The sequence below is a fragment of the Brachyistius frenatus genome, unplaced genomic scaffold, assembly GCF_029030835.1.
Source record: "Brachyistius frenatus isolate BFR_SWC_R1_liver_20210118 unplaced genomic scaffold, ASM2903083v1 Contig_2, whole genome shotgun sequence".
NCBI classification, from domain to species: Eukaryota; Metazoa; Chordata; class Actinopteri; family Embiotocidae; genus Brachyistius; species Brachyistius frenatus.
Window position 1 is genome coordinate 11,807,090 of NW_027210601.1, and position 19,484 is coordinate 11,826,573.

The window sequence follows — 19,484 nt, forward strand, 5'->3', positions numbered from 1 at the left end:
CAGCAAAATATCCCTGTTGACTCAGAAGTCAGCAGAAGGATCACGAGGCCAAACTCTGAGCCCAAGCCACAGGTGAGAGTCACGAACAAAGAGTCCCGATGAAGCTGAGCTGGGTAAATATAGATGATCAGAGCATGCAGGCCAGCAGGGTTAAACAACAGGAGTGGCAGCTGTTTCAATAGAGATGCTGAGAAACATTAATGGGGGCAAATGGACAATGTAGAGTAAAGTACAACATGATGCCAGATTAAAAAGTAGTTCGGGCATGTTGGTAGCACACACATTAGAGGGCAGCAAGTCTGGAGTCTGACAACCGCACAGCCACAGATGTCCGACTACTCCACTGCCCCCGTCCCAGCTTACCCATTACCAAGTATTATCTCCCTGTCACACCCTGCCATTACCAGGCCTTATCTCCCGCAGCAGGGGGACACCGCCACAGTAAATTGCTGTTCGAACCAGCTGTACTCGTCTCTTTCTGCAGCATCTTAAAGCCAGACTGCTGTCACTGCCACTGCAGCCCCGTCAGCAAAGCCACGCTGAGCAGTGACTACTCCTCCCTCACTCGGGACCACCCTGTCAGTAAGCTCATATTTGCAAAGATTTTGATTTGCGTAACTCTCACTGATGCCATCAAATCCTCCAAATATCTCTTTACTGTGTTTAAATACAGTCACTATAAATCCTTGATGTTGCCTGCTGGCCTATTATCAATTTTTTTTTTTTTTATCCAATGTAAGAAGGATAAAAACATAAAACTGGGACTGAAATGAGTGAAGTGGTGCGGCAACAGGCACGTTCGGGAAGCGGAGGATCCTGTGCTGAACGGGGAAGTTAAGGATAGACAAAGAAACGAGGCAGACAGACGCAACACAACCTTCGACTCCAAATTTTCGACAAGCTGCTAATTTGTTATGTAACAGCACAAGCAGGGAAAATCAAAGCAAGTCAAACCTCTCTCCACCTCACCCTCTGGCCCCCACCTCTCCTTTACAATACTGCAGGGGGTGATTAGAGACGGATAATTGGGGCGCAGAAATCCAAGAGTATAGAAGCCAAGTCTTTTTTTTTTGGAAGTGGGGGGCTAAATTCCAGAGCTCAGTGCCAAAGAGATTGAACGGGCTCCAAAACACATGCAAGGTCTTTTGTTCTGCACTCTGACTCTTTTGTTTCACCTGCTGTAGGACTCATTACAGAGAGCTTTACCTGTCAGATATCATACCCTTCTCTGTATTTGATCACTTGAATTATTGCACGTCCTTTCACTTCAGTAGAGGGGCTGGGAAATGAGGCCGCATGGGAAACAAAAGCTTTGGGAATATAAAAACACTCCGCTGAGTAACCTGCAGTTTAATCGCTATACAAATGACAAAATTACAGTTTACACTCAGACAGTGAAGCTTTATATGTGGTTTTATCTTTTACTGAACACATTCATGCTCCCAAGTGGATAAAAACGTTCCATTTTGGACACTTCACTATGGGTTCGTCTGTCAGCTTTCCACAAACATTTTTCATATTTCTGTTAAATATACAGATTGTGGCCATGCTCATTGATTATATAATTGTAATGTAGCGTATATGGGTTTGAGATAACAATCTGGGCCCCAAAGGCAAAGCTTATTTCCATCAACAAAAACAGGCTGAAAAACAAATCAAGTTTCAAAACTTATGACTTTGGCATCTTAAAGTTATTAACGATCCAACAAATCCAAATGATTCCTGCTTGCTAAGCTTGTCTTGACATCGTCAGTAACATGAGAATTTGAACATGATGGCGCTGCAGCTGATTCAGTTATTTCTCAAACTGAATGCTGCTTCATTTATCAGCAGGGTAACTATTATAACACGTCCTCGTACCGAAGCAACAGAACAGGTCCATTTCCAATGAGTCCCAAAAAGGCATATATATGAGTGTTTTCAGTCTACTCTATAAGACCAGCACATCCTGAAACCTAAATGACAAAATAGGTGAGACTTTCCACCAAAAAACCCAACCCCATAGATGTATTGTGCAACTAGCTGATTACGACTCAAAGTTACGTCTGCTTTGATACATTGATGCTTTGAAAATAGCTGCTATTTTATTGCTTTTCTATTATTCTATTATTATCTTATTGCTTCTGTATGCTGCTGTAGCGAAAAATTTTCCCCTCCGGGATTAATAAAGTAACTACCTACCTACGTTTTAAAGTTAAGTGACCTCTAGTGGCCATATAAATAACTACAATCTAGGTGAAGCCATTCAAATGACATCCTCCTTTGCTCTAGTCATAATTATACCGGCCACTAGAGGTCGCAATAAATGTAAATATAGGGGCAGATAGAAATATTAGCGAACTAGCCATGTTACATACCAACACTGAAACATTCTGAATCACTGTTACAAGGCTGAGAGGGCAACAACTTTGGTTTTAGATGCTTTCCCTGTGATATATATATATATATATATATATTTTTTTCCCTTTTGGCAGTCATATTTTGTTTTTATTGCCTCAAAGTTTGACTCAGTCTTTCCAATCAGCATCAACAGGTACTACTGCCATTGGAGACAAATGCTGTTGTCCACTAGTCTGCAGGAGTGGGCTAATCCATTAGCATCTTTCAGGGAGGGGACAGAGGGACAGAATGGGGTTATCAAAAACAATTCATCCAACAGTAATAGCATATTTACTCAGATACATTTCAAAATAGCAATAAAAAACTAAAAACTAAATGTTATAATTCCAGTCTTTGTGAAAACCTTCCCCATGTTGGGGGCCTGTTAACTTAGTTCCACTATTGCACTCACTATGACACGTCTAGACACACATTACACGGCTACATAAAAACAATGCACTAATTCACATCACACGATTATAATAATTGTTTTGGCACTTGAATACTGTGGGATGTAATGAGCAATGATGTCTCTGGGTGCCACTGATGCTGCTTGCTGGGTTATAGACTTCCAGTCGCTGCATCAAACTTTTGCTTAATGCAGTCTTAAGGAAAAAAAAATCAAATAGCAGCACAACAAAAGGAAAAGTTCACGTTTTACTGTAACTTTTATTTCTTTAACGTTACTCTCACATTTCGTTAGAAGAGGTTGGGCGCTGTGCTGCCTTCCTCACGTGTCTGTGCTGTCAACAATTTCTAAAGATAACACCTCCACTTCTCCCCCACCCCCTGAGCCACCTCTCTGCACCCATTAATCACGATCCACAACAACCTTACCGCAACAGAGACGGCTAAGATTAACCCTTAAACAAGAGCTTCTGAATGGCATTCTGATGGGACTGAGGTCAACGGAGAGAAGAGGTGCAAATCTGGCGGAAAAAAAGGGCACAAGAGTGGAAATTTGAGGACAAAATGAACGCGACACAAAGAGGTAGGGAGGAAATAGGCACGAAGATTAGACAACAGCTTGATAATAAAGCAAGAGGACACCCAACGTGCATAAAAAAGAGATAAAACTTGATTTCCCACTGGTGTTTGGGCAGTTAGTGTTGAGAAAGATCACTAAAGGGCGTTTCCAGTGCACACACATTACTTGGAGAGCAGCGCTTGCACCAGCAGTCAAAGTCGCTGCTTTGCTGACCATGTCAATGTGTTCTCCTGTTTCATAAACAACAGAAAAATTCATTAATTGACAAACGCTGTCTCAGCCTCACTCATGCACACAAACACACACACACACACACACACACACACACACACAAACACAAACACACACGCATCACAGAGCTTCTTTAATCCCACGTTGGCAAACCTGCAGGTAATTAGATCTTTCCGCAGCGGTGCCAAGAAATGCCCAGGAGAGCTGCGTTTCTCATGGTCATGCTCGTTTTTCTCACCCTCGCGGCCTTGAAAGTAGTTCAATGGATGACCGAAGGAGGTCGCAAACCCTAAGATCGCCGTAACATTTGACCTTAATGCAATCTTTGCCAATCAAACCTGAAAGCTGAGGAAGGCAGTGAGATTAGGGAGAATCTGAGGAATTGATCCCTTCCTGCTTTTTAATCATGAAACATTACAGATATCCATATGCTTAATTTAAACAGATAACACACATTCCGACTACTTGTGAGTCACACTTTAATTCTGCAAGCCATCTGCACGCTTGAATGCGGAAGACTTTTCATTTAGTGGACCGCTACTGACCACCACTCAGGCGATTTGAAGGTCAAGGCCCCGAGGGATTAGAGGACATTAAATGAGTAGATGAGTGAACAGCTGAAGTGACACTCAGAGGGAGGGGGGGAGGGGAGGGACAGCCGGTGGATATCTAAAGTGAATGGACCGCTCTGATTATAAGTCTGTTTAATGCAGCTGAATTGCACACTGCCACTTCAGAACATGAGCTACAGTGAAGATTCGGTTGTTGCCCAGCATCTGTGCCACGCTGAATGAAATCTGGATTGCGGTCAATAAAGTGAGCGAACTCTATCATCAAGCCTCGGGGCTGGTCAAAGCTTCACCCAGGCTCTTCAAAAGGGAAATGTATCACATGGTGATGATGCACTTTTTTGTTTAATAAGAAGCTGTTTTTCATATTACACTGAAAGGGACAAGCAAATATAGCCCAGCGCTGGTTTTCTCCAAACCATGGGAAGATTCCTCATCAGAGCTTGTGTGTACTACATGTGCATGGGCAGGAGAGAAAGATTTAGCTTCCACCACTCCATTCACCAGCGTGTTCTGCTGCGTGTGCATGTACAGTATATCCCCCGCATGTTTTCAGCAGGTGGCTGCAGACACGGGTCAGTTCTCATCCCCGTCACAGCAGAGCACATCTGGTTCAAACGCCCTCCCCGACCCTGGGACTTAAGAGAGTCCTCATTCTTGAGAAGAGATGAGCCATATGTCCATCATAATCTACTGGAGGTGGGAAATATGGAGCAGGTTTAGGGATCCTGTCCCTGAGATTTACTGCAAAATATCCCTTAACAAGTCATCTAATATCTATTAATGTGCTTTCATCGATTATTAAATGTATTAAAATCTGCAACTGGGCTGAGATCCTGTTGCAAATCAACTTCTTATTATTAATGAACTATTTGGGATGTTTTTTTTTTTTATTGCACCCCTGTTATTTGAGTTATGTAAAATAAATACACCGTGACTATAATAACAGATGCTTTTTCTGTACGTGCACATTTCCTCTCTTTAACAACCTGAGCCCGACTCAGAGTGACCTTTCACCTCATCACGTTCCTCTCGACCAATCAAAGGCACTGAATCTGGGATCCAGATTTAGCACTGCTATCACTGGCATGGAGAATGTTGACCGTGTAGACAAGTCATGGAGGAGAGGAGTGAGACACACACACACACACACACACACACACACACACACACCCAGAGGAAGTATAGTATGAAAAAGTGAGGTGATTTTAATGAATATAACAACAGGGTTTTCTCTACATGTCTCGAGAGAAAAGATACTGAATTAGCCTGAATATAAGACAGGGTTATCTTAGACAATACATGTTTAACGCATTCATGTTTAATGTCTGTTGAACAGTTTCTACAGCGAGAGTTGAATCGCAGGTTCTTTGTAGCCTTAATGTTGCTTTCAAGTCCAACTATGTTCTGCTGCAGCAGAAGAGAAAATCCCCCCCAAAAAACATCAAATCACACAGTAAAGAATTATCAATGATGAGCTCAAAAAGACCATCTGGAAAATTCTGTCAGGGAAAATGACTCTACAGTAGCTCAGTCAGCTGGCGAGTGATTACACCCACTGAGAAAGAGGTCTGCTTACGGACGTCCGACCGAGCAGATAAGATGAGATAAGACTTTATTTATCCCACAGTGGGGAAATTTAGTAGTGAGAGCAGCATAGAAACACAGTTAGGAAAAAGGTGCACACAATAAGAACAAATTACAAATACCGATACAATAAAAATAAGTTAGATACAAATATTTTTTTTAGAAAAAGTAAGACCAATGACTAAATACGCACGCACGCACGCACACGCACGCACACACACACACACACACACACACACACACACACACACACACACACACACACACACACACACACACACACACACACACACACACACACACACACACACACACACACACACACACACACACACACACACGAATAAATAAATACAATTTGGGATGAGCAGCACCTGACACTAGTTGGGTTACATTAGTTGGGTTAAGCTGGAGTTGAAATTTGGGTGCGATATACGTTTATTGACAGGATGTTATTGGCTGAGGGACCAGTGACATACGAGGCCAACATGGATGATTTTCTAGTCTCTGTTTTCATTGTAAAACAAGTTATGGTAAATGGTCTGCATTAGAAAGAGATTTATCACCTTCGCATTCTCAAAGGGCTTTACACTGCATCCCATTCACACGTGCACGTGCGCACACACACACACACACACACACACACACACACACACACACACACACACACACACACACACACACACACACACACACACACACTCACTCACTCACTCACTCACTCACTCACTCACTGGCAGCAGAGCTGCGATGCAAAGGGCTCGCCTGCCATCAGGAGCAACTTGGGGTTCAGTGTCTTCAGCATGTGGACCAGAGGAAGCAGGGATCAAACCACGACACCATCTGAGCCACAGCCGCCCAAGTTACATCTTTATCCAACATGGTCATCAAATAGAGATAAAAACACATAATTTATCCATAATATAGTTTTTAGATTTTAAAGTTTGTCTTAATGATTTAATAATGTGTGAGGAAAACATCAGTGTTTTCCCATCCACATCATCTTTTCCCTCTGTCAGTATGCCTTTTGCATCTCCTGCATTATGTTGCCGCCTGTTAGCTTGCTAAACTGCTAGCCTCTATGGCTTCTAGACGCCATCTACGCCGACTTAACCACTTGAACACGCATACAACACGTCATACTTCCTGTGTCATAACCGCGAGCTCGAGTTTTAATTTGAAGGCAGCACAACACCATGATAAAAAAAAGTGTAACCTCCAAACTCTTAACGTGTTTTTGATTTTTTTCCCCCCGCTATCTTCATTTTTGCCACCCTCGAACATTCAGTGAGACTCACACCTCCTTTCGCTTTGTCTTTTCTCCCTTCTCCTCTTCACCATCACGTTATCATCGATAACACATACGCACCTAAATCACTTCTCAGCCACTCCTCTCTCTCGGCATGTAAAAGCTCCCACCACACATTTAACACAACCGTTGACACGATGAAATAACTACGTTAAATTTAGAGAAATTTCACACACCAATCAAATCTGCTTCTGGGTGGGAGGTCTGAGGTCTGACCTGAACCACGACAGCCATCTAAACGTGTGGTGCAACGTGCTAGTCCGCCCTGCTGATGGGTCTGACAGCGCATGTCCAGGGAGAAACGTGTGTTAAACACATCCATGAACAAGTCACGCAGTACTCACCGATGCAGGCATGTACACGGACAGTCAGCTGGGTCCGTAAAATAACACTGTGCTTCTTCCCTCTGGACCTGAGAGAGAGTGGAGCGACAAAGAAAGACACATCATTATTTTTAAATTAAAAATCACATTACTGAAGACGATTTTGTACTTACAGTCAAATGTAATTAACTTGTTTTACTTCTGTAATGAAGTGTAATGTTCTCTGCACGGTTTTGTTTGAAACATTTTTTGTACTTGTTTCAAGGAGGCAAAACATGAAGCAAGGATGTTTTTCTGTCCTACAAAACAGTTGGTATGATGGGAATGGTGCGCACAATCGTGCATTAATTTTGTACCCCTATACTGATACACATCACAGCCCCGAGGACAGACAGCAGACACAACACACTCATTCTGCACCTCCACATGCCACCGTGCCGATGAGCACACACTCGCACAACATCACATTTATGGGGCGAAAACACAGAGTAAACATCAAGGTAAAGCACGATGGCATTTTGAGGGCAACTCAAACTCTCTTTCCTATCCTGAGATGTTATCCTCCAGCTAATCAGTGATTTCAATCACTAACACATTGATATCATACTCCAGGAGCAAGGAAAGCACTGCTCTGATAGCCTACATGCTGGAGTATGCATAACGTGCAGGAAGGAAAACAAACAAACAAGAGCGCAGCCGGCCTCTTATCCGTCTTTTAGGCTGCGTTATCAGCTTTGCTGGGAAATAGAGCAACATGTGAACACAGTCTGTTGCGATGCCGATAGAACAAACTCATTTATCATACTTTTTTGATAACCTATTGTGTGAGAATGAGAGTCAAAGTAACGGTTTCAAATGAAACTGAACTCACTCCCTCTGGATATCAAAATGGCAAACTTTCTTGATCTGCCTTTAAATTTGGAGCAACATTTATCGTCTTGGTTTTTAAGTTTTAATTATTCTTTTTCTTCCTGGTGTGTATTCTATTTCACAAAATTTAATTTATTGATTTTTTAACACATTTTATTGTTGTAATTTGTAGTCCTGCATTTTCTGTCATCTGTATTTGTATTATTTTTACATGTTTTAAAATGTATTTGTAGTGTTGTTAATTACTTTTAAATGTATTTATAATTTGTTTTTATTTAGTGTGTTGTTTTAAGGTGAAGCACTTTGGGCCGCATGCTGTCATGAAAGGTTGAGTTGTGAAAAACGTGCATACAACATCAAATTTATGTCTGTGTGGACAAGAAGGTGTTTAAGGTCAAACAATTCAAAAATACTCTTTGAATAACTTATATATATTCCTCAATATGGAGCTCAATACATTCCAGAGAAAAATGATATATTTTTGAATGTTAGGAAGGCAGGTGACAATGGTTCAGAGGGAGATTAATCTACATCACAATCCACAGTTTTTTTTGTCTTCACTTTCTTTTTCAGTGGAAGCTGAGTGAGCCTCGGTGCCAGAGGACTTTGTTTACTGTCAACTGTGGTGAGCAGTGTCCTGCCACAGCTGGAATCACAACACATTCTTCATGTGTGGGAACTCAAATTCTGGGTGAAAATCACTTCACACCAATGTGCTCTTTATAAACTTCTAGATATTTTCAGTAAGAGGGAAGTTTCAGTTTAGTGCAAACCCGAAAGCGTAACCCTCACTTATATACGTATGCTATAAAAAAAAATACCTCTATATCATGTGTGACCAGCAGATTTAATTGTCATGCATACAGTCAGGGCATTATTGTAAGATAAGGGAAATAAGCACAGGACAGCACTGCTGCAGCTGATGGATCTCGTCCAAATTCAAAGCTACGACTTTATTTGTTCCCGAGATGGTGTCAAGATATTACAGCAGCAGACAAAAACGAACTGACTTCAAAGCAGAAATAAAAGACGTGCTGTGAGGCCGAGATGTTGAGTCTAATTATAGTTTATTCTTTTTTGACGCTATATAAATAGTCTTTCTCCAAGAGAAACACACACACACACGAGCCTTTATTCACCTGTCTATCATCTGTCGCACGAGTCACCGAGTGCACAAGAGAGATACGCACGCTTACGGGCAAACAAACAAATGCACACATGGAAACAAGCCCAAACACACAAACATCACCGGAGAACAACTCGGCTGCGTGAGTCTGCCATCACTTATCATGCAGCCGCCCCCGGTCCCCAACAGACCCGCATACCTCAACTCTCCACAAAGACAGGCCGTCACACACATGCAGCCGGTTAGCGGTGTACTTCTCGGGGCTAAACAGCACGTGACCATGCTGTGTGTATATAAACACAAGGGTGTCCACCTTAGCGATGCACTGGACTGGAATAATAAAAATGTCCCGTACAAACAAGGTTGTCTCCAACTGTTGAGAGGAGACTGAGGTCTGAAACCCTCAGTGGAAGAAGTCGGGACCTCCGCAGGTCCTTCGTCTCGTTGTCAGTCAGACTTTAATAACAATAACTTACTAAAACACTGTTGTAGTCTCTGCCACCCTTCCCCACCGCTTAACATCACAGCTCATTTATTTATCTTCGGAGACGATCATATTTATTTATCATTATCTATCTTGTTTATCCCTGTGCAACAGTGTCAGCCCATCACATCTGGTCGCTTCTCTCCTTCTGCCTGAGCTCACATGCAGTCGACTATATTCTAATACAGATAAACTCCAAATAAAGCGGTTCTCGTTTACATATTTTTCCGTTTTGGTTTTCAGACAACAGCACCCGTAAGAAATAAGGACCGACATGAAGCCCGGTAAGCAACGTGCTAACCAGCGGTCACCTCCAAGACATTTCCAAGCTGATGCTGAAATTCTGATTATATATGACAAAATCACCGTACCGGTGGTTTATAGATGACCGCGCTGTGATTTCGGCTGTATTTACATGTAAAATGATCACAGTTAAAAGCGACACAATACTTTTTTCAAAACAAACCTCGGTCAGCTGCGGGGCACACACCGTTGCAGTCGGATTGTGGGTTGCAGGGATGCACCGACATGTGGGTCAAAATTCTAGCGTGGATTATCGATATTTTTTTCATAGACGATTTTGTCTTATAAAGAGCTTTCAGCTTTCAGTGTTTAATTGGTAAAAGTACAACTTTTAAATTGGTCTGTTAACATTTATGTAAGAAAAATGAAGCCATTGAGGCTAACAATGCTAACAAGCTGGAATTGTATGTTACTAAAGTGTATAACATGGAATAACAAAATATGGATGACAGATACACATCATCTGGTCTTTCACGAGCTCACTGTATATAACTCTTCAGTCCTGACTTGTGTCTTTTACAAATTGTTCTCTTTAAATCATGGTTGTTGTGGCCAGTCAAACTTAGGTTTCTCTCAGTTTTTAATAACAGAGGCTGGTCACTTATCTGACAAGACATGAAAACAGTTTTCCCCCTAAAAATTTAAAAGAAATGAACACGCTTCTATGATATAAAACAACACCCTTCAGAGGGAAAGGGTGGTAGGGCTGCCAGGAAAATGATATATGTGATGGCATGTACAGCGCGTCCCGGCTAAGTTTGCTGTAATACACTGACATACTGACGCTCTTAACGGAAATCAGGCTGGAAGTCGATATATCACCGCGGGATAAATTATCATACAAATTTGACAATTGTCATATATCTGTAACTTCATCATGACTAAAGAGAGACACCAACACATTAAGATTTAAGAGGCTTTGAGAGTTCCTGTTACAAAGTGATCAAGCTGTTTCCTCTACATCTGTGTTGATAAGTTTTTGAACAGTAAAATTGAGTTACAAAGAAGACCAGAACATTAATCATTGAAAAAAAAAAAAAAAAAGCATCCAGTGAGAGAGGAGCTGTGGCTGTGGAGGGGAGGGCACATCTGTCCTGCTTTCCACAGCGCTTCATACTTTCCGTGAACTTGTGCTTCCAAGAAATCCATATCCAGCAGCTTGTGACTCTCCCCGTTTTATCGTAACGAAATGTGGCGTCTAATTGTGTCTCTGTGTGTGAGGGAGAGAGGGTGCAAGGTGGCTCGTCACTTTGTCTTATGAGATATATTTGGATCGGTCGAGAGTGCGAGTGTGTGAGCGTGTTTGTTATAAAAGTGAGTACGTCTCACCCCGTGTCATCCTGCTGAAAGCCCTCCAGCTCGTCCCTCTGCTCAGCCAGAGAGGACTCCAGGTCCAGATAGGTTCCATTGTGGGAGACCTGAAGTGTGCAGTCATCAAGCTGTGGGATGGTAGGAAAGAAACTGTGTTAATAAAAAAGTTTTAATGACTACAATGGATGTAAACTAAGGAGTAGGATGCTGGATTTATTTTAATTGACCTGAAAAAAAACCAGTAAATACAACAACAACAACAACAGTGGTCCCTATTTTAAATTGCAATTTCTACATTCAGTGTGCATTAAAAGGGCTGTGAAATGTCCTTATCGTCGGTGTACATAGTGAAACACCAACAGGAACAGCTTTGGTCTCTGGGCTCACTTTCTCTAATGCCCCTTGACTATGTCTGTTCATGTTTCACACCCTTTTTTAAGACAATTTAAGCCAGTAAAATAAAGCCAGTTTACAGGGCAGTGGTCTGTGAGAGGCGAGAGAACCATATGCGGTGTGGCATTACAAAGCTTTTATAAGAGAATTAACTAGTAATAAAGTCTACAGAACATGAAACCAAAACTAGAATGGGACATAGAAAAAGAGAGACAGATTTTAGTGCTTTTTAATACCAGCTGTCAGAAATGACACTTAATATTACTTAGATCGTGTACAAAATGAAGCTTCAGCACATTCAAGTCTCGGTATGTTTGTGGAGAGACCAGTCAGTCCTTCCTACAAACATGATTTACATTTATGCAAATGCAGGATTCCGATTTTCCCTTCTGGAGAACAGAGCAGTCTTGCGCCCATGCCATCTGTGATGGTGTGATCTAAGGTAACGATGCAGAGCGACCCACGTCAGAATTGACCCACTGCGCTGGGTAATGGGAGACCCTGCTGAGTTTGAGACCAGGTGCGTGGCAATATATCTGCACACCACTGGCATTGATGTTTATGAGTCCAGTCACAAGTTGATAGCAGGTGCAAGCAGCCGTCCCAGAGACAACTCATAAAAAGCAACATACATCATTATGTTGCTACAATCCGCTCTGAGTTTTGCAACTTCTTGTTAAAGCTGCGGATATATGAATAGGTGCATTAGGTCAGCGTCATGCGTCAGCATTTAGCAGCCCTGTGGTAGCGCTGGGTTGAACCCAGCCCGGCTTGCGGTGGTGCTGCCAAATGCCCCCCGGTCATCCGTTCAGGCTGCCTGACGACACTTTGTGAACAACACAGACCGCGGATCACAAGACCTGCTGCTGCTCTCTGTCTGTCCCTCCCTTTTAGTCGGAAACAGAGAGACTGACTGTCGGATGGACTCACAGCATAAATATAACCTTGCTATATTTACTCTGCTCCTGAGGCAGCATGCTCACAGGAGCTCAAGGGTGAGTGTGCTGCACCGGGGCTTGGAGTTAAAGGGGGGGGGGGGCACTGCCAAGGCCAAAGCATTACAGAGGAGAGTCTAAGAAGTTCAACTTTTTACAGTTACTTTAACTTCTCACTCATTCTAATAACTAAGAAGCAGAACAATCAGGTAACATAATCCAACAAGGAAGCTCTGGGTGCAGCTGCTTCCCCTTACTCCCTCACAAACAACATGGATCAATCTGTGCCAAACAGCTAATCCAATGACCACAACACAGCTATCTGACACATCTGTAATTGCAATTCTGATTGTTTTGGTCAATCAAAATGCTGACAACAATATTTTCCCAGGTACACCACGGATAGGAAGTGTCATACAGTGCTGCTGCTAGATAGGATCAGTGGTACGAGCGCCCAGCATGTAATTGTGACAGGGTTAAGGTTAGAATTAAGGTTGACTAATAATGACTTATACGATGTGGACAACACACAGAAAGGAAGGGAGGAGTCTTGCGAAAGGCAGCGATTAAAGCTCAAAAGATAATTACTGGATTTTTTTTCCCCCCCTGCTGTGCTGATTGATAACTCTCACATGGCAACATGTTCATCATCTTCGCATGTTAGCATGAATTTGTGTGCGAAATTTGATTACAACCGAAAACATTTCACTCAAAACCACAAACATTAGCCTCACAATGGTGCAAGAGGAGGAGTCCAGTGAGATCAGCAAAGTCAAAGGGATTCCTCGTCTTTGGACCAAACGCATCGCTGTCATCCCCGCCAGCGTGGCTCAAAATATCCACGAGTCAAAAAGACACAAGTGCAAATATTTGAAGGGCAATCCATCCCCAGTTCTACCAGCTCTTAAACACACGTGTGATGCCTTTGTTATTCACAAATTGCGTGCACATGAGATTTTGTAAATCTCACATTGAGGCAAGACGGGGGTGGAGACAGTGGAGGGGGGAGGGGGGGGATAATCTTGCCCTGTCCCACTGCCCCGGTTTTAAAAGCAGTAATAAGACAAAAGCATTTCTTGAGTCAGCATTCGTTTTTAAATCTTCCTCCTAAACTTCTGTCAAAAACACTTCAGTTACAGGGCTTCCCTTAGTTCCTTAAAAATGTCCCGTTCTGTCTGAACACACACGTCCCAAGATAAGAATACCATCACCTCCCTGCTGCATTTTGCAGCTCGCCTATATCCTCACATCTTACTCAACCATACAAATGCTGCTCGAACAGCAAGAAGCGATCCCGCTGTGTAACTCGGTATGTTAGCAGCTCGGCCCCCGAAGGGTGTCTCTTTCCTAAAACACTTGGTCTGGGTAACAGGAGTAATAACATAACAAAACACATCATGCTGCATGTGGCCGGGAGAGAGAGGTGGCTCCGAAAGAAGGAACCGCAAGCTCTTCACGACTCAAAGCTCCTGGACGGGGCCAGGGAAAGACTTAGTGGTGGCTAGTATACTTTACACTCATTTAATCAAATTCTCCCAGAAGAGCGCAGTAGAGAAAAGAAAAAAAAAAAAAAGAGAGAGTCGGGGGTGTAATTACTTCCATGTTGAAACAACAACGGGCCCGCTGGCGATCACGGTGGGTCGACAGTTAACGATACCCCTTACGTAACTTAGACGACAAATTTTGAAGACTTTTTTTTGTGTGTCAAAATCGGAGCCGCGGAGGATGACAGGCTCTTTGAAGAGCTCGGGGGAGAGGGTGTGTCCTACGCGGCCGTTAAATCTCCCAATGTTGCTTTAATGGGACCCTTTTGGTAATGAAATAACAGTGGAGCTGTGAAGTGCGGGCTTTACTGTTTCTGCTGAGGGAGTAGGAGTATTTCCATCGCCAGATCGGAGCTGTCGGAGTGATGGTGAAACTTCTGCGTTAAGATGAAAGTCTAATGGATCATTTTCAGTACATGACTTGTCTTAATGCATAATTCAAGACTGGACATACGTTGCTGAGCTTTTTATTACTATTGTAAGTTGGTTACTTTAAAGCTAGAAGAGGAAAGTGATGCTCTCCTGTGTGAGAATCAAAAGGAAACTTTGTTGTTTAGCAGTTTGGACCAAAATCACACACAGACCAGCAACACACTGATTTAGCCTTGGCAACCCGTTCTAACCGTGTGTGTGTGTGTGTGTGTGTGTGTGTGTGTGTGTGTGTGTGTGTGTGTGTGTGTGCGTGCAAACTGGTGGTGGTCAGAGAGGTGGAAGGGAAGATGGGAGGAAGAGGTCAGGAAAACCACGGCACCCAAAGTGAGGAGAACAAAGTGTCGCAGGGATCCAGGCCTCAGCCACAGGAATTCTGGGACAAGTGACCTATACTTTGCATGCAGCGCAGCCAGCCCTCCGCCATCGCAGCATAATAACACAGCAGGCTGTACTAACAGAGGAGCACGCAATAAAATGAGAGAAAGGCCGTTTTAATAAAGACAGACAACTCAAAAAGCAAAGGGAAGACTCAAAAACAGAGTCGTTTCGATGTTTTCCAATTTTTCCAACGCTTCCAGCCCTCGAAGCACCAACTCTCAGATCTGGACAGTCTGGCGGGCAAATTTGCAACCGTTCAGTTTCATCCCTATAATCTAAGGGCAATATCCAGTTGCCATTGCGCGCTGTCTCCCTCCTGATGTGAACAAAATTGCAAACACGAATGCCGGCAGTGCCATCTGTCCGCGTATAGGTTGTAATCATAAGCTTTTCTGTGCTGTGGGCCATTTTTCATTTGTTTTGTGGTTTTTAAAAGATGGGGCAGCGAAATATCTGCTGGTTTTGGAAAAACCACTCTGCTGTTGAACGCTGGTTTGCTCTGCGTGCCAGCAGTTAAACTCAGGTTTTTTGGGGGTTTTTTTTTCATGTGCCTCACTTTGTATTTTTCAATTCTATTCAATCTGCATTTTCAACTGAAACTGTATAGCATCTAATGAGGTCAAATAAAGTATCTGCTCCTATGTGGGTGTGTTCACGTGTTTGTGTGTTTGCGTCTACTTAAGTCAGTAAGGAATGTGTTGCTATTTTTTTTTTTTTTTTTTTATTTTTATTAGTTGCTTTAAACACTGAACTTGACTCACAGCCATCATATCCCAACTCTTTCCACCAGGTTTGACCATCTGTGATTTAGGTTGCTGGGTGCCTTAACACTGGGACTGTCACTTGTAGATGAATGAGGCAACTCAGGATACTGTATCTAGTTGCATTAATGCGTTTGTGGCCACCTGTCACTGTGATATGCGAGGCATATTGCAAAAATAAAGCACTAGTGTTTATTCAGAGAATCACACATGGATGTTTTTTTTTTGTTTTTGTTTTTTTATTCCCAGACCACTCAAAAGGTTTACACGTCAGAGTCCACTTGATCCAACACTTTTACTCAATGGCACTTCAGTGGATCAAATGTGTGCCCACATGGGATTAAATCAGAGTATTTCATCGGAAACAAGTGAAGTCAGAGTTTGATGTTGCTGTGGGCTCTGAGACAAACCTTTGCAACCTTGTTTCACTCCTCAAGCTGGAAAGCCAATCAGTTGTGCTCTCATGTCTCAAAATAGCCTCCAAATAGTGGTTATGGAAGTTTATTTGCAAAGAGGCTTTAAGGAAAAAAACAGCCGTCTCAAAAACCTCAAGTAGTGTTACGGTAAACTCATGAATGTGTGCTTTGAATAAAAACATGAATAATTGTAATAATAATTGTTAGTTGTCCTTTGCTTCATGGATCTTATTTAAGGTGGATCACTTCTAGATTTCATGAGTCACTATGCATGAACTGTTTTCATAGGGCTGGTTAATTCCAGGTTGAGCTGTTTACACTGGTAATCCTACCTTGTGTGGAGCTTTGAGGAGCCGGTGGACGCCTGCTAGCTGGTTGATGAGAGGGATATCCTCTCTGAAGGTGTACAGCGGCGGTCTTGTCGGCTCTGGGAAGTTGGTGCTGTTGAACGGATCGGTGTCATCTAAAAACTGAACCCTGCAGACAAACGTGGCCATGGTGCATCCATGCAAGTGGCTCCTCCGAGTGGGGCAGTCCGGATGAATGAGAGCTGTGCCGGCTGCGTCGCTGCGCTCGCTCCTCTCCTGGTAACGACAACAAACGCCGGTCGCCAAGTGCGCCCTGTGCGCAGCCTGTCCTCCCACAGGACACTGGACACGAGTGGATGGCCGAAGAAGATGCCGGTCAGGATCTTGACGTCTCGCCTCCTTGCTTTGGTTTTGTTCGCCCCGCTCCTTTCGATGCCGCTGTGTTATTCTCGGACAGGCAGGTGGCGGAGTCCAGCCTGGTGCCGGAGAGTGAAGGATCAGCGCAGCTTGGGACAGCCGGTCTGCTGTCTGTCTGAGTCCCAGTAAATCCACCCCGTCCCTCCCCCGTATCTATTTTCCCCTCTGCCTCATCTCTCCCTCCTCCCCCCTCCCTTCGGATCACTGTCTCCGGCTTAGCAGCGCTTTTCTATATGGAAATGAATTGCACTAATCCTACGATAGCTAAATATGAGTACGAATACAAATCAAACGATGACCCAAGAGGCCATAGTACCGTTACAGATGCAAAAACTGTACGCACTAAACATAGCCTACATAATGGCTATAAAGCAATGAATACCGTGAATAAAAAAAATAAAAAAAAAGTTTGTAATAGCCTAATGGAACAAAATTAATCTCTAATAATATATTGAGCACAATTACTCACTATGCCCATAAAACTATGACTCCAGATAGCCCATCTACAGCAGTGCTCGAAGTGGGCCAGTGTAGTTTTCTGTGACTTTTTATGGTGCACATGCACTTCTCCGTCCTCTCCATCACGTCATCCGGGCGATTCATGACGTAAGAAAAAAAAAACACACAAAAAAACAGCATTACCCAGGGTGCACTACGTTACGCGACGCTCACCTGGTTCTCCTCTACCTGTGCTAACCTTAAAATCATGTTGGCTTGGCTCCAAAACGGTTGCTGCCGTGAACTATATGATCCGACAACACAACCCAATTAACCACTGTTCCTTCTGAAATTGCAGAAAGCTAATTAGATCTGCTGTCACATCCGGGAACTTGACGCGTCCCCGCTCCCTTAGGGGGAAAACAAATGACACTCCACAGACTTTAATTGTAAAATTGCAGTACAAAACAAAACCATTAGAAAATCACCACGGTTAAATGAGTTTATAAATGACCCAAAGACACTTTGTTAATTAAAAATAGGCTATGTTCACTCTGCCTGAGATAGGATATGTTAGATAAATCTAAAGTTTTAATTTGATCTCTTCAGTAGTTCCTTCCGTCATCACGTTGGTGCAATAACCCCACTCAGTGACCCGTGGTGTCCTAGCGTTATTAATTTAGAACAGTAAATTTAAAGAAAAGTTTGGAGAACAAAAGGTCTCAACTTCCTCTTTGCAGGTGCGTGGTTATGAGAGCCGTGGTATTGCCTGGTCTGATGTGCAGCACCTGGCTGATGTCACCATAAGTTATCAGAATGACGTTGACCTCCTGTATGAGTTTCAAACTAAAACCCCTCCAGTATCTTATTATACACAGTCCAGCCATGTACTGCATTTTGACCTAGTCTTATTCCTCCAATGATTTAGGGTAAATGGGTGTCCACTACATTTATTTTGTGAACATCTGCAATATGTCCTAATATAATTCATTCACTATAAAGATTTAGAACGTAGGCTGATAAATAATTTGCTAATACCGGCCGCCTGATACACAGGGCAACATGTTAATAAGGGGAGCTCTGGTACTTTTTTTCCCACTTCAAGCACTGATCTACAGAGACAAATGTTGTGGAAGAGTTTTGTTGCAAATTGAAGAGCAATCTTGACCAATTCCGACCTCTTGTGGCCAAAGTATTTAAATGCAGGTACAGAGTGCTTGCCTGTTCCGGTACTTCTCAAAACTTGAAACAAGTATTTTCAGGGTATAAACCAGAGGAACATAACAGCTGCATTATAGTGCCAGGGCATAAGTAACATGCAGTATACAGTAAATTGTATGAGGCTGTAAATATTAGGAATTGCTGCTTGGTTGAAGTTACAAGTGAGTCAGTGGTTGTCTGTTGATGTCAATTTGGGAGTAATTAGTTTACCGTCACGTAATAATCTTCCAATTTTACCCCAAGACTCTACAGTACATCCTTCTTTAGTTGTAGACAATAGCTCAAAACGGAGACACCATTTTTACAATCATGTTGTTCTTTTTTCTTTCTTTTTTTTGCTTGGCAGTGCAGGTTGTCCATTACTCATTTTTTCTGTCCACATGTTAAAAGGGACTTTGGGTAAGACATTGAAACCCAAATGATCTGGCCAGTACGTTGCCATGTGCATTGCCACTGTTTGAATGAGAGTCCTGTGGTTAAAAGAAATGTATAAATTCGATCCATTAGCTATTTAACATATTTACAGTAGCCCACAATCTGTTTACTGTGAACATCATCAGTGTATGGCAGAAAAATCCACTATCTCTTTTTACTACTAATGAATCAGGGAGAAAAAAAAACTCCACACAGCGTGAATCTCAAGCCAGTGTTTGGTTGTAAAGTAAAGTGCAGAGTTCTTCTCACGCCCTGACAACCATTTACTGACAATAACTCTCTTATCTCCAGCTGTCAAGCTTTGTCCAGCAGGTGCATAATTACAG

General features: G+C 42.8%; 1 protein-coding gene across 4 annotated transcripts in view; it reads right to left on the reverse strand.

Moving 5' to 3' along the window:
- The window catches only part of fhod3a (formin homology 2 domain containing 3a), a 57,399-nt gene extending 40,237 nt beyond the window's left edge, over positions 1-17,162 (reverse strand). For all 4 annotated transcript variants that reach the window (XM_069699550.1, XM_069699541.1, XM_069699532.1 and 1 more), the window contains exons 1-3: positions 16,672-17,162; positions 11,499-11,608; positions 7,408-7,475 (exon numbers count right to left, since the gene is read on the reverse strand). In XM_069699550.1, the coding sequence (XP_069555651.1) occupies positions 7,408-7,475; positions 11,499-11,608; positions 16,672-16,836 (343 nt within the window). In that variant the 5' untranslated portion in view covers positions 16,837-17,162. The remainder of the gene's footprint in view (positions 1-7,407; positions 7,476-11,498; positions 11,609-16,671) is intronic.
- Positions 17,163-19,484: the final 2,322 nt, after the last annotated feature.